The following is a 15,172-nucleotide window of genomic DNA, read 5'->3' as shown; positions in this document are numbered from 1 at the left end:
TAATTCTATTGTGAAGCATAACAATTATTGGCTTAAATTAAAAGTATTTGTTAAATAAAAGCACTAAATTATAAAAATATTTACTTAGGAACCCTGTTGTGAAATACACAATTTGTGAACATCCTTATAAAAATTCAAACACATTATTACTTACATTAAAAACCCCAGTTACATAGGTCTGCAGAGTATTGATTCACATGTGTTTTATAGAGTGTGAGCAGCACTCTATAAACATATCTTCAACATATCTTGTCTAATTTGTCACATCTACTCATTTCATCTAATCCCCTAATCAAAACTGCAATTTGATTCAGAGGATTTGGCTAAAATAACTTATGAGATTATGGACTGATCCTTCTGGGGTTATTTGAATTTTAAAGGAAGAACTTGTTAAGGCAAAAGTATCTCTAATTAGTGGAAATACTTATGGAAATCCTTCTTACGTACAAGTCTTCTGAAGGCAGAGACAGAAGGCAGGGAAAGAACAACCCCAAAGAGCCTGCTTTTCTTCTTCTAGGATGGCAAGATCACTACTCTGCAAGGGAACCCATGCCATGCTGGATATCCCTAACTGTTAGAAAGTTCTGTGTGTAAACTGCCCACTTCCTTTTTTTCCATCACTTTCACATTAACCCTATAAAAACCTACTTCAGGGTCTCTGGAGAAACATAGGAGGGACAGCTTTTCTTGAAAATAGGATATTTCTACATAACTAGATATGGGATAAACTGTATTTGTTAGTATTTTTGTTTTATACCAAAATGGAAAATGTGGATAATGACCTTTTCAGATACTACTCACCAGGTTTACCTATTCATTGATGCCTTAGACTTGTAGCTCACTTAGGAGCTGAAAAACTCAAAGTCCTGCTCACATTTGTTATTTCATTTGTGCCCACAAATCAATGTAATACAAATGGAACCAATAGAACAAAGACTGGTTAAGAGGCTTGTTCCAGGAACAAGTTCAAGTGAAGAGCTGACTAAGAACTTACTTAATCTAGATCAATCCTCTTTCCATGACACAATGGGGTAAACCCTCTACTTACTGGCAGACTCTCCTGGTGCATTGCTCTCTATAGAATGCTTCTTTATCCTGGCTATGGGGTTATTTAGTTGTGTGACCAAAAGCAAGTCATTTAGCCTCACTTATGGCTCAGTTTCCTCAGGCATAAAATCAGAAGGTAAGGAGATGATCTCGAGGATATGTGTAAGCATTAAATGTCTATGACTCTAGTTTGCATGTAATTTGATGAATTTCAGCTATTATAAAAGGCTTTGAAAACAGAATGTAAAAATACTATTCATTCACTATATTTTAAATAAAAACAGTCATTTTATGCATTCATTTATATCATGAAAGATATAGCTCTTATCACTATAACTTAATGTGACAAATCAAACAAACTCTTAAGATTGGCACCATATAATCTAAATGATTTTTTTTAAAAAACTGAACCTGAAAGTAACTTAAATGAGAAATTTTGCTTTTGAAAAAAATTAAAGACTAAGGTTGCTTCTCATCTAAGAGCGACAGCTAAAAAAGAACGAAAAAATGAAGAAAAACTCAGTTGAAATTTGGCATTTACTAAAAGAAGAGGAGCAAGCAGAATTTATGTGTTAAGACAGTTTCAAAAAAGGGGGAAGGGATCAGAAAGCTTCTTTGACACTATTAAATTTCTTTGGTGGTAGCTTTGGCTGGGAAGGCAAGGTATAGAAGTTTCTTTCGGGGTTCTGACCAAGAGATGGTGTCTGCGAACTTACAGGGATGGAACGGCTCAGGAACCTTGATGAAGAAGCAGAGAGGCCGGTGTAAGGTCGGAAGACATACTCATCGGCCTTGGCGCTGTGCAGGCTGGTGTGGTTGTTCAGGGTGGTGCCAGCGCTGGTGCTCCGGCTGTACTGGTTGTTGTTGAGTTCAGGGTAATTTCTGGCAGGTGCCTGAGAGCTGCCATTCAAGTGGTTGGAGAAATGGTTGACTGTGTAACCTGTCCTAGTGGGCGGTGTGGTCTTTTTGCACTCTGAATCATCTGTTGCAGCATGCAGGTTCCCTAGAGAACTGGCTAGGCGAGTATTTATGGAAAAGCTGAACAGAAACACATGTGGGGGGAAGGGAAAAACATACACAATGCAGATCCATGTAAAGAATTCATGATTTTAAGACATCTATTTAAGACACTAAGGGAAAACGATGAGGACAATTTCTGATCAATGTACATGATGATCGAGCAACTCCTTTCTCTTTCTTGATGATATTATATATTGCTTATACATGGACTCAAACTTCTGCTGCCAAAAAAAAATTATTCAAGGCACAAGAAGCTAGTCTAAATGTTTTGAATTGGGATCTCGAAATAAAACATCTGGGGTCCTTTATATTTCAGGGCATGAATCAAATGAAAGTGGCTTTCTTAGAAGAAACAACAGATTTTAGCATGTAACATTTAACTCAATGTACATTCAAACTGAAGCCTATGTCAACAGTCACTGACAAATTTAGGTTCCAACCACACATATCATGTGCATTATAAAATAAGAAATGAAAATACTATTTCATATTCACAGATCACAAATTCACAAGGGCTGCCAAAGTTTGAAGATTATTTCCTGGATCACTGTAAAGGGGAAAATCACAATGTAGGCCTCTACACAAAGTTCTGCCCTTAGTCTTATACCCAATTTAATGCTGACAGCGAGACAGAACAAAACTTTCCAAATAACTCTTTAATCCTAGTGCCCCCATAAACTGTTCCCACCCTTATGGGTCTCACTAATACAGTCTAACCAAAATAGAGACTGGCCCTACCCACCACCTCGCATTTGTCCTCCCCTTCCCAGAGGTTACAGCTCCTTATGCTGGCTGCTGTAGTCACAATCATTTTCACAACACTGACTAGGACTGAAACAATTTCTCACCCTGACACTCCAGGAAAGTGATAGTAGCTCGAGGAAAAAGGAGAGAGAAAACATACCTCCTTGCGCTGGAGCCTGAGGAGCATGAACTTCTGTTTATTCTCTTGGCAGAGGCTGAAGGTGACAATATCACCTTGGAGGGCTTCAAAGGAGAACTGCAGCCTTGTGTGGAAGAGCACACTCTTTGGGGAGAGGTGGGAAAAGCATCACATTACACTTCAGACACTTCAGAAATATCCAATGACTTTTAAAACACAGATAAGAAAAAAATCCCAACCAGATAAAGCTAATAAAAATCATACACACCAAACACATTCTGATAAGCCTTTACTGATGTCTAAGAAGACAAAGAACACTGGACTGAAAGGTGACTATGAGGGGCCTAATAATTATAATGGCTTCGCATGTGTGAGTTTACAAAGGATTTTCCCTACAATTAACGACCCTCGAAGGCCCAGTACAAACATTTATCTCCATTTTACAAGTGAAAAAAGTTCAGAGAGCTAAGTTAAATTAATCGACCAAGTTCACACGTTGTAACTGGAACTGGTCTTGTCTTCTAAATTCACTGTTCTTTACTCTAAATTTTTAAATACAGTTTGCCTCTTAATGAGGTTGCTACCAAATGTGTTGAATCCTGAACAAAAATCTACATTTGTCTCTCCTTTCTCTTAAGATATTCTATGAAACAGGGACTTCATTTAACTGTATAATTCCATTGTCTCCCACCTCCTTTAGAAAGTATTTTGCCACCAAAACAAGGATGGGAAAAGTTATACAAAGGAAATGTTCTCAAGCTTCCAGAGATTGAAGGGAGATTACCTTTCAGCAACCACTTAGCATTCTCTAGAACAAAATTTCTAAGTGTTTGATAAGAACTACTGAAAAAGAAGAAAAAAAAAACACCTAGGCACCTGGTGAATACAGTGGATAGAGCATTAGGCCTTGAGTTACAAAGACCTAAGCTCAAACACGGCCTCAGACACTTACTGGCTATATGTGACCTGGCCAAGTAACTTAATTTCTCTATGCCTCAATTTCCTCAACTGTAAAATGGGGATAATAATAGCACCTCTCTCCTAAGCTTGTAGTGAGGATCAAATGAGTTAATATTTGTAAAACATTTAGCACAATCACTGGCACATAGTAGGCACTTAGTATATGCTCATGCACTTTCCCCAATGTAATTATTTTAATCCCTTCTTTAGCTATCACTAACCTTTCAGTTGGATTCCTGATACTGCTGACAACTAGGGAGAAAATTACGAATAGGAAAAGACTAATCATTTCCTCCTTAAAATGGGAGGGATGAGAAAATATCAAAGGGGTGGGGGGAAAGTTCATAAGCAGAAAGCAACTATTCATTGTTTTCCATTTCAGAGCAACAGATACACTCCAAAAAGAAAAAGAAACCAATCAAGGGAAAATATTTGACTGAAGAAAATCTAGATACATAGAAATAGAATCCTCCAACTTAGTGACTAAAAAGCAGTGACTTTGGAAAAGTCATCTGTAAACAGATAAGATTGTCCTCAAGGTTCTAAAATTCTATGATCCTAGGTATCTTCTTCATGTCTAAATATATGCAGTAACACTATATGGACAAATCATTCTCTAAATATATAACCACAATGAAATAAATGGAGATTGGAAATAAAAATGAGTTAGGAATGACGATATGGTAGAGTGGAAAAAAGTCCAAGTTTTGGAGTCATAGGCCCTGGGTTCACTGATGTCAATTACCTATGTGACATCAGGCAAATCACCTAACTTCCCTGGGCTTCAACTTCCTCATCTATAAAATGAGAAGGCTGGACTGGTGGTCTTTAAGCTCTTTTCTGTCCATAGAGCCAGATCCATGATACTATGAGGACATCAGATAGCACTTCAAAATGGACAGGACACAAATTAGAAAACTCCAAGTCCATGCGCTATTTTAGTTTTTAAGTATGTCCAAGTTAGGAAATGTTCCAAAGGATTATAGTTATAGGCTGTCCAGAAACCTGACTTTATCAGTACCTGTGAGGCTGTGATATTGATCTGGAATGTTGTCTCATTTCCTCCAATTGACTGAAATCAAAAGCAGATGTTTACATATTACTAAAGAGTAAGGGAGCATTATTTTACTTCCTCAGGAAAATATATGATCGCACAATTACATGTTATCCTCATGAAGTCACACTAGTGAAAATATAAAACTGGCAGGGAGAATTTTTTAAAACTTACTTTTTACATAAGAAGCTTACTTTTTTAATGCTTATTTCTCTTCTATTTTGCTAATGTTCTTTTAAACTGGCTACTTCTTGACTCCACAAATAGAATACTGCTATCATCTTAATTCAAAGAATCTTCTATAACTTTTTATCCAAAAGTAAGCAAAGAAGATTTCCAATAAAGATGGTGAAGTGAAAAGTTTAAACCAAGTGCAGCTCCCCTCAAAAACTCTCCTGCAAAGATTAAAAAACAGTACCAGATGAAGCAATGATCAATAAATAAAACCAAAGGAAAATACTAGGCATCTTCTCCATCCAGACCAGGATTACACAGGAAGACGATCTGTGGGCACTGGAGGACCTGAAGCCAGTTCAGTTTCCAACAAACAATGCCTACCCAGCCCTGGCCTTTTGAAGTTATAGCAAGGGACAAAGCCACACTCTGTTAGGTAACTGTCCAAAGAAACAGAATTGGAGCAAAGCTGCCCTGGGGATCTCCAGATAGATTGGAGATAGATCTCCAGGAGAGCAAGCACGTTCTCCAATATTTGATATATTGTTGAGGCCTATCAGGGCCACACCAGGGAACAAAACCAACCAGTGATGGGTCACTGCACGAGAAAAAGTACAAAAGAGAGAGACCAAGGCCAGCAGCTGTATTACGACCTCAGGTAGCAAGGGTAAAAGACAAGGATTCAGGTAGAGTGAAGAAGGTCCTGGTTCCAATACTGGACACAGCTCTCTGACACTGGCCATGGTTGTGGAGGAGGGTGTAAGGAAGAGGACCAGGAACCAGCCACCTCAACTAGCACTGTGGCAAGGCAGCAGCAGTGGCAGCAGTATTCAGACTACACAGAAGGGTCAACAATATCCATCCAAGAGGAAGAGAGGGGGTAGAATCTGGCTCTGGCACAGTGCCACAAACCTCCAGAAAGATATACCTTGAATCCAGAGCTTCCGTAAAGGGCTAGAAAGGACTCAAATATCAAAGAATCAAAGTCAAGATCATACAAGACTATCCTAAAAATATTGTAAGCAGGAAAATATTGGAAGACAATATCCCAAAAGGCAAAATAAAAAGGGTTTAAATCCTAGAATAATTGTCCTGGAAAATGGAAGTATTACCTTACAGAGAAATAAAATGAATCCTGAATAGAATAGAGAACTTTCAGATACTCCTGATGATAGTATCAGAAGCTGGGTAGAATGTAGAAATGCAGACACTGGATCAAGTGAAATCTTGACAGCTAATTGCTGTTGTTCAGTCATTTTGGTCTCATCCAACTCTTCATGATCCCATTTGGGATTTTCTTGGCAAAGATACTGGAGAGGTTTGCCATTTCCTTCTACAGCTCATTTTACAGGTGAGGACTGAGGCAAACAGGGTTAAGTGACTTGCCCAGGGTCACACAGCTAGTTAGTGTCTGGAGCCACATTTGAACGCAAGTATTCCTGACTCCAGGCCCAGCACTGTAGCCACTACATTGCCTAGCTGACAGGTAAAAACATTACAGCAAATGCAGAGATCTTAATCATGATGGAATGCTTAAATTCTAATAGAGGGAGAAGAGACAAAGGTCTCTTCAGAAGAGTCTTCAAGAGTCATAAAACTATTAAAGACAAAAACTGAGACTTGCCGTTGCTTTTGTCTTGATTTACTTGTTTTAAGAGAGGAAGGGGAAGAAAAAATACACTAGGGAAGAAATGAGGAAAGGAGAGGAACTTCCTGTTTTTCATAACTGGGGTGTGCCATAAGAGGAGAATACAAACATGGAGGTGGAGGGCAGTGGGCACCTCATGAACCTCACTCATCTAAACTACGCAAAGGTAGGTTGAAAACACACACACACGTATGCACTCATGCAGAGGCTGGTATATAAACAAACTCCAAATGGGATCATCAGTTGATTAACCAACAAACATTTATTAATTATCTACTATGTGCCAAGTACTGTGCTAAGTGCTAGGTGTACGAAAATAAAAGAGAAACAGTCTCTGCCTTCAAGGCATTTGCATTCTAAGGCTGGGACACAACATGAACCTGCCCAAATATACAATAAGGTATACAAGATAGCTTAGGGAGGGAGGACATTAGCAGCTGCAGGAAGGGAAAGGAAAATCTATTCACAATCATGAATAGATGCTGATTTCATGACTACATGATGGACAGAGTAGGTAAAACAGACAATGGTGATTACACAAAACTGATAAGCTTTTTCACAAATAAAATCAATGCCAAAGAGACCTTTGAAGCAAATTTCTCTGATACAGGTCAGATATCCAAGCTAGGACAGAGGGAGCATGGAGCAATGGAGATAAAGATGATCCACCTCTGCTCCATCCTGGCTGCATGCCCCTGGACACATCACCTAAGCTTCGCAGTGCTCCTCTCTGTAAGACCTGAGTTGCAAAGAAGTGCTGACATGTGTGGTAGAGGAAGTTACCTTCTCTAGGAGTTCCCTATGCCCAGTTTCTAGCCCATCCCTATAAAACTTATAACAATCTATAAGAACAGCAGATATTGTCCAAAAGATTAAAAACAAGGTCAAAGAATATGAATGGGCAGTTCTCAAAAGAAGAAATGTCTATATGAAAAATCATATGATACATCAGCAAGTTACTAATGCCATAGGAGAAGTTTTGAATTCAACCATTTTGGGTCATAATTTGGTACTTTATCCTCAAATGCACAAAACCCTTTGACCAAGAGGTATCACTACTAGGCACAGAAGTCAGAGGAGAAACGACTCATATGTACAAAAATATTGACAGAAACAGGTATGCTGTCATAAAGAACTAGTGGATGCCCATAAATGTGTGTGTGTACGTGTGTGTGTGTGTGTGTGTGTGTGTAATGGAACATTATCATGCCATAAGAAATTACAAAAGTGATAGATTCAAAGAAATATGGAAGACTTGGGGAAGGAAGAAGCATTTATATTGTGCCTACTATATGCCAGGTATTGTGCTAAGCCAGGAGTCAGGAACCTGTGGCCTAAAGGCCACATTTGATCTTCTAGGTCCTCAAGTGTGGCCTTTTGACTAAATCCAAACTTTAAGGGGATTTGTTCTGTGAAGTTTGGATTCAGTCAAAGGGGCCTCAAAGCCACAGTTTCCCCACTTTGTGCTAAGCACTTTAAAAAAAATATTTCATTTGATCCTCATAATAACCCTGTGAGATAGGTGCTATTATATCTTTATTTTACAGATATGGAAACTGACGCAAACAAAGGTTAAGTGACTTGCCCAGGGTCACAAAGCTAGCAAGTGTCTGAGGCTGGATTTAAATTCAGATATTTCTAACTCCAGGCCCAGCATTCTATCCCCTACTCCACCAGCCGCCCCAATATGTAAGAAATGATGTAGACTGAAGTGAGGTAGAACTAGGAGAATTATTTATATAATTCCAATCATGTAAAGTATAACAACTGTAAAAGATTTAAGAATTTTGATCAATGAAATGGTCACTCACGACTTTAGAGAATTGATAAAACATTTCAGAAGAATGCTTCCCATCTCTTAGCCAAGAGAAAATAAACTAAGCTACAGAATGAAACATACATTTCAAGCACAACCAATGTGAAATTTTGTTTTGCTTGTCTATATTTATTTGTTATAAGAGACCTTAATTTGGGGGGGGGGTGTGTTGGAGAGAGAACTTGATAGCTAGTGATAGTGATTCTAAAAAAAAAGAAGAAGAAAAGAATGTCAATGAAACATTTCAAAATACACAGAAAACAGCAGAAGGGAGTTCATTCAGTAGGAACACAGATAAGTAGGATAGTTTAGTACTGTTTTAAATTTAATATACATTTTTAAAAGGACAAATTGTACATAGTAAGTCCACCATTCAATATACATTTTGTATATATTCTTTGTATAATGCAATGTTATGTGTTATTGTTATACTGTCAATTTGTTAAATTGACAATAAAAAAGAAAATTTAAATTAAAAAAATAAAGATAGACTCAACATCATAAAGAGAGATGTATTACAGTCTTCGTAGAACCAAAAAAAAAACTCATTTTATGCTAAAGGTGGAAAGAAAATAGATTCTCAAGAAAACAAGGCCAATTTTTGAGTACTAGAAAACTAAAATAGGAAGAGAAAAGGAATACAAGGAAACAAACCATATGTCTTGGGCTTTTTAAAAAGCAGTGAAATTGGTTTTGGTTTTTTTGCTTTAGCTTATTTTCCAATAATGTTCACAGCTTAAATACATAAATAACTATGTGTTTACATACATACAACATATATAAAATATATGGATAGATATGTTCCAATTTAAGTCAGGTATAACGGCAGCACATGAAAAAGGTATGGTTAGTAAAAAGAAGTAAATTAAAAAAATGAATTTATGATTAGAAAATTAACTTTAGGCTTCTTTTATTCTGGCTATCAATCGTGGTGGTAGCTTGAATATAGAAATCAATTACTGAGTTGCTAAGTACAGTCTACCATTCTACTTCAAGAAACTGCCATTACCCTTCCTTTATGTCTCAAACTAGCAGCAAAGACTATCTCACAAATCACAGTTCTGATATAACCAAAAGTCAAGTTTAGTTTGATTCCTTTTTACTAGGGGACCCTTAGAAAGCCAACTTTTTAGTGTGGTTCCATTACCACGATGACATTTGGTGAAGGAATTTTTCAGCTCCTATAACAGAGATGTAATTCATTTGGCAGTCAACAGAAAATGCCCACCAATCAATCAATAAGCATTTAATAAGTGCCTACTATGCATAAGGTCCTGTGAGATGTGTACTGCAGATCCAAAGACAAAATTGAACAGTCTTTACCTTCACAGAACTTACCTTCAATCAAGAGAAACAGCATGTTCACAAATAAGTATACATTACATACACACACAACACACACACACATGTACACACATATATATGTATGTATATATGTATATATATAAATGCATCCAATATATGTTCCTATATATTATATATGTAGTCATCTAGTAGAGGGGGAGCTAGCATTTGAAGGGATCAAGAAAGGTTTCATGTTGAAAGCGGTGCTTGAACAGAGTTTTGAAGGAAACAGAGTCTAAAGGGCTCAGGTGAGATAGGAGTATACATTCTGGAAAATGGAGAATAGTAAGTTCAAAGGCGTAGAGTTGGTAGATGTAATATGGTATGCAAAGAATAGCAAGAAGGCATGTTGGGATGGACAGGAGGGTGCAGGATGGGGAGTACTATTAAAATAAAGTTGGAAAAGTAGTCTGGGGTCAGGTTGTGAGGGATTTTTAAAGATAAATGGAGGAACTTATATTTGATGCTAGAGGCTATAAGACGCCATTAGTGCTTAATGAGTAAGTGAGTGTCATGGTTACACCTGTACTTGAGGAAAATCACTTTGGCAGCCATGTGAAAGATGTGGAAAGGGGAGAACAATTAGGAGGTAACTTTAATAGTCTAGGTGACACATGATGAGGGCCAGGAGCAGAGCAAGGACCTTGTGAGTAGAGAGGAGGGGGGATAATATAAGAGATGTGGAGGTAGCAGTGACAAGATGGCAAAAACGTGGGGTAAAGAAGAGTGAAAAGTCTTGGATAATGCTGAGGTTGTGAATCTGGGTAACTGGAAGAAGTGTAGTGAGAGTACGTTAGAGGGCCCAAGATAGCCTTGGGGTATCTCCAAAGGCTTAGGAAGGGAGACTTGAGAAGTGATCAAATAAGATGAGAATGAAGAATGAGGAGTGTCACCCAAATTCAGGGAGTAGAGAGCATCTAGGATGAGAACATGGTAAGATGTTAGAAGGATGAGGACTGAGAAAAGGCCATTAGGTTTGCAATTAAGAGTTTCAGTTGAGAGATGGAACTGGTAGCCAGATTGCAAAGGGCAGAGAAATGAACGAGAGGAGAGGAAGTGGACATACTCAGTACACAGGTTTTTGGTTTTTTTTTTCCTAGGAGTTTGGCTGTGAAACAGAGGAGAGATTACCCGTTACCAGAATTGAGAAGTCTGGAAGAAAAATAAGTGTTTGGAGGAAAATATAATGAGTTCTGCTTAGGACATGTTTAAGTGGAGATGATGCATAGAGAACATCTAGTCTGATATAGCTAATAGGAAAATGAAGATGTTTAACTGGAGCTCAAAAGAGATTAGGGTCAGAAGTAATGATTCAGGAGTCATAAAGGTGCCATAAAGATGACAAGAAAACCCATGGGAGTTAATGAGGTGCAGAGAGAAAAGATAAGAGGACCCAGGACAGCACCTACAATCAGGAGGTGTGATATGGACGATGAGCCAGAAAACAAGACTTGAGAGTGGTGAGACAGGTATGACAAGAACCAAGAGAGATCAGTGTCACCAAGACCCAGGGAGCAGAGAATATGGAGCAAAGTGGGATGTGAAAATCTCCCCTATTCTGAAAAGCACCCTCCCTTAAATCTAACAGTCACTCAAATTATCATCCTATATCTCTCCTCTGTTTCACAGCCAAACTCCTAGGAAAAAAAAAAAACCTGTGTACTGAGTATGTCCACTTCCTCTCCTCTCATTCATTTCTCTGCCCTTTGCAATCTGGCTACCAGTTCCATCTCTCAACTGAAACTCTTAATTGCAAACCTAATGGCCTTTTCTCAATCCTCATCCTTCTAACATCTTACCATGCTTTCATCCTAGATGCTCTCTACTCCCTGGGTTTGGGTGACACTGCTCATTCTTCATTCTCATCTTATTTGATCACTTCTCAAGTCTCCCTTCCTAAGCCTTTGGAGATACCCCAAGGCTCTATCTTGGGCCCTCTAATGTACTCTCACTACACTCTTTCACTGGGTGACCTCATCATCTTCTATGCTGCTGCTCTCTCTTGATTTTCATCCTACCTTTGTGACCATTCCTTCATGGCCATCACTCATATCATTCCCTTGGTGGCAGAAGTTGTCACCACTCAGGACAGAAAAATAGAGACTCCTTGAAGAGATTTATAAAATTTCTATCTGCACGAACTGCCTCCATCTTTCCTCACCCCAATGTCTGTTAAATTAATGGTAGACTTAAAGTCAAGAGTTCAGAAATCAGGTCCAACTGGGGGAGCTTGAAAGTAATTGCCAATTTCAAAACCAAGGCAAGTTTAAACTTTGCAGCCAGGTCCTTGATATTACTCAGAAGTAGAAGGTAAGCTGGGAAGGAACAATGGAGAACTTGGTAGCAAACAGAAGGGAATACTGTTGTATCCTCATTTTAGTAAAATGTAGTTATACAAATGTCTTAATTGTAAATAATATGAAATTAAAATTAACATGAATTGTAAATAATACGAAAAGGTGAATAAACTTAAATGAAAAATGAAGAAATTGTAACAATTTTTTTTTAAAATTAGTTGTGGATTAGGTTATTTAAAGGATACATGGAGAAAATCAAATTGTGTGTATGTATGTGTGCGTGTGTGTGTGTGTGTGTGTGTGTGTGTGTGTGAACAAAGGAAACATTCTGAATTAAGCACATGCAGAGTCAATCTGATTAACTTACCTAAATACATTAGCTGTTGAAGAGCGTGGCTGTCTCTGATTTTTTAAGGCACGAAGTTTGTCTCCCTGTGTCATGGAGTTTTTAATTTCCAAATCCACATCATCATCGATGCTCTCCTGGAAAATTTTTTAAAAGTATAAGATTTGTATAACAACCATCCACAGTAATTTAGCTTCTTACAATGTCCTCTAATGTAACAGTAAAGTCCTAAAAAATGTCAGCTATGTCATCTGTATATTTATTACCAAGACATGGAAGCATCAAATTCAAAAGCAGAGAAACACACATCTGTGTGTAGTGTGGAAAGAAAACAGAAAACAGAGAAAAGTGTCCAGGACTTAGAAGACCAGGGCTGAAGTCGAATTTCTTGTACTTACTTGATATATTTTGGACATGATGAAGATGAGATGCCAAGTGAACATTCAGTTTTAAATGCCATTCTCAATTACCTGCCCCTTTATTCCATCACTTGGACATTTCTTTTAAAAATCTAAGTTCCCTGAGTATCCACATTGTTTCTCTTTAGACAGCTCCCCATCTTCTTCTTCTTCCTATCTACAAAATTTCATTCTTGAGAATTAAACATACATCTAGTATGGTAACTTCCTCTGGAAAATTTTATGTCATGGGATCCTACCTACTCTTCAGGGTTTTTTTGCATTGTGAGTCCTTTTAGCAATTTGGTGAAACATATGGACCCCTTTTAAGAATAAAATGAATAAACAGACGGCCTACAAGGCAGGAGTTCTTAATCTGGGGTCCATGAACCTGGCTGTTTTATATTTTGATAACTGTATTCTAATATAATTAGCTTCTTTGTAATCCCATGCATTTTTATACATTTAAAAACATTCTTTTCTTTTTTTTTTTTGCTTTTTTTGGAGAGGTGATAGGGGTTAAGTGACTTGCCCAGGGTCACACACAAGTGTTTAAGGCCAGATTTGAACTCAGGTCTTCCTGATTCCTAGATCAGAGGTCTATCTACTATGCCACCTACTTGCCCCTGAAAACATTATTCTTAAAAAGAAGATGAAGAATTTCCTCACCAGATCCTTTAGAGAAGAAATTCTTCTAAGCATTACTTAGTCAAACATGTCTTTGTGATGGAAATGAAGCCAACAAACTATGGCATCAAATGTAAATAATGGAAGAGAAAACAATAGAAACATAAAGAAATGGCATGTGAAAATTTCTGAGAAGGAGAAAAGAAAGAGATATGTGAGTCATATGCCACATGGATATGACTTTTTAATGGAAAGAACACTGTTCTGGGAATGGAGCAACCTGGGTTCTAATCCCAGCTCTGCCATTAATTTTCTTTGTGACCTAAAATAAGTCATTTCTGCAGACCTCAGTTTCATTTGTAAAACCGGTAATTGAACCAGATGTTCTCTCAGGCCGCTTCCAGCTTTACTATCCTGTGGTGACTGGGCATGATTATACTAATACCTTACTTGGAATAATATGTGTAAAGGGGGGAAAAGGAGAAGAAACAAATAGGGGAAAGAGAACTGGGAAATGTTACTGAAAAAGGAATCAAATATATATGCATTTACAAAAACATCACATTATATGTAGACTGAATTTCACATGTAAATACATCTTCGGGAATAAAATCTTGTGCACTCAACATCCCTAGAGCGCTTTAAAAATAAGAGTAACTATCTGTTCTCAGATGAAATAGTTAATTAACCTAATGTCTGAAAACAGGGAGCTGAATCAAATAACCTCCAACTACCCCTTTGATCTCTATGATTATACATTGCTAAGAAGAGTGTCAAAAACATAGAGTTAGGAACCTACAGCATGGTTTAAAGACAAATACTGGAGAACTTTAAGAAGACAGGAAATCAGATTTTCAAGAAAAAAAATGCTTTATGGACAGTTTTTGTTTTACTGTTACAAACCATCCATAATTCCACCTCTAAGAGTGGTCTCCTCTTGGTCTTTGCAATAACAATTTCAGGACACTGTATAAATAAAGTAGGCCTTTCAGTATTTTGATAACTCAACTCCCCTTCTTTTCCGTAGATAGAGATTGGCTTTGTGCCAAAATTTGTTTTATGTAGTGTTATATCAAGGTTTCAACATAATTTAAATGACTGGACATTAATCTAAAAATCTTTAAGTATAAATAACATTTTAAAGATCCTTAACATCTGTCACTATGTGAATACAGCCAAGAAGAATTTTACAATAGAAAAAAGAGAAAAGTTGTATAAGTATTCTCAGAAGAGGAAAAACTGGGGCAAAACTTCTTCCCAGCCATTCATTCAGTAATTGCTATTAAGCATCAAACATGCCAGCAGTAGAAACACCAAGACAAAAACAGTCCTGTTCCCACTGCTCTTAAGGAACTTATATGCTCTAGGTCACAAAATAAAAGGTAAACAGATTAAGTATAAAAGATATTCCAAATAAAGTCAATTCAGGGGAGGGGAGTAGGGAGGGGGCACTAACAACTATGGAGATGAGAAAAATCCTCTTACAGAAGATGGCACTTGAGAGAAAGAGAGAGAAAGTGAAAGAGGACCATGAAGAAAGAAGAAGCAACTGACGAAT

The 15,172-nt window shown here is 37.6% G+C and overlaps 1 protein-coding gene across 5 annotated transcripts in view; it reads right to left on the bottom strand.

The window, feature by feature from the left end:
* CDC14A (cell division cycle 14A) overlaps positions 1-15,172 on the bottom strand; it is a 291,416-nt gene that overhangs the window by 86,518 nt on the left and 189,726 nt on the right. For 2 of the 5 annotated variants that reach the window (XM_027868267.1, XM_027868268.1), the window contains exons 12-14: positions 12,611-12,726; positions 2,972-3,094; positions 1,764-2,085 (exon numbers count right to left, since the gene is read on the bottom strand). In XM_027868267.1, coding sequence (XP_027724068.1) covers positions 1,764-2,085; positions 2,972-3,094; positions 12,611-12,726 — 561 coding nt within the window. Of the gene's footprint in view, positions 1-1,604; positions 2,086-2,971; positions 3,095-12,610; positions 12,727-15,172 lie in introns of those variants that run through there. The other 3 variants (XM_027868271.1, XM_027868269.1, XM_027868272.1) reach the window with 2 other exon arrangements.

Source organism: Vombatus ursinus, unplaced genomic scaffold, assembly GCF_900497805.2.
Source record: "Vombatus ursinus unplaced genomic scaffold, bare-nosed wombat genome assembly UNPS02014787.1, whole genome shotgun sequence".
Lineage (NCBI taxonomy): Eukaryota > Metazoa > Chordata > Mammalia > Diprotodontia > Vombatidae > Vombatus > Vombatus ursinus.
This window is presented reverse-complemented; position numbering and strand designations above follow the sequence as displayed.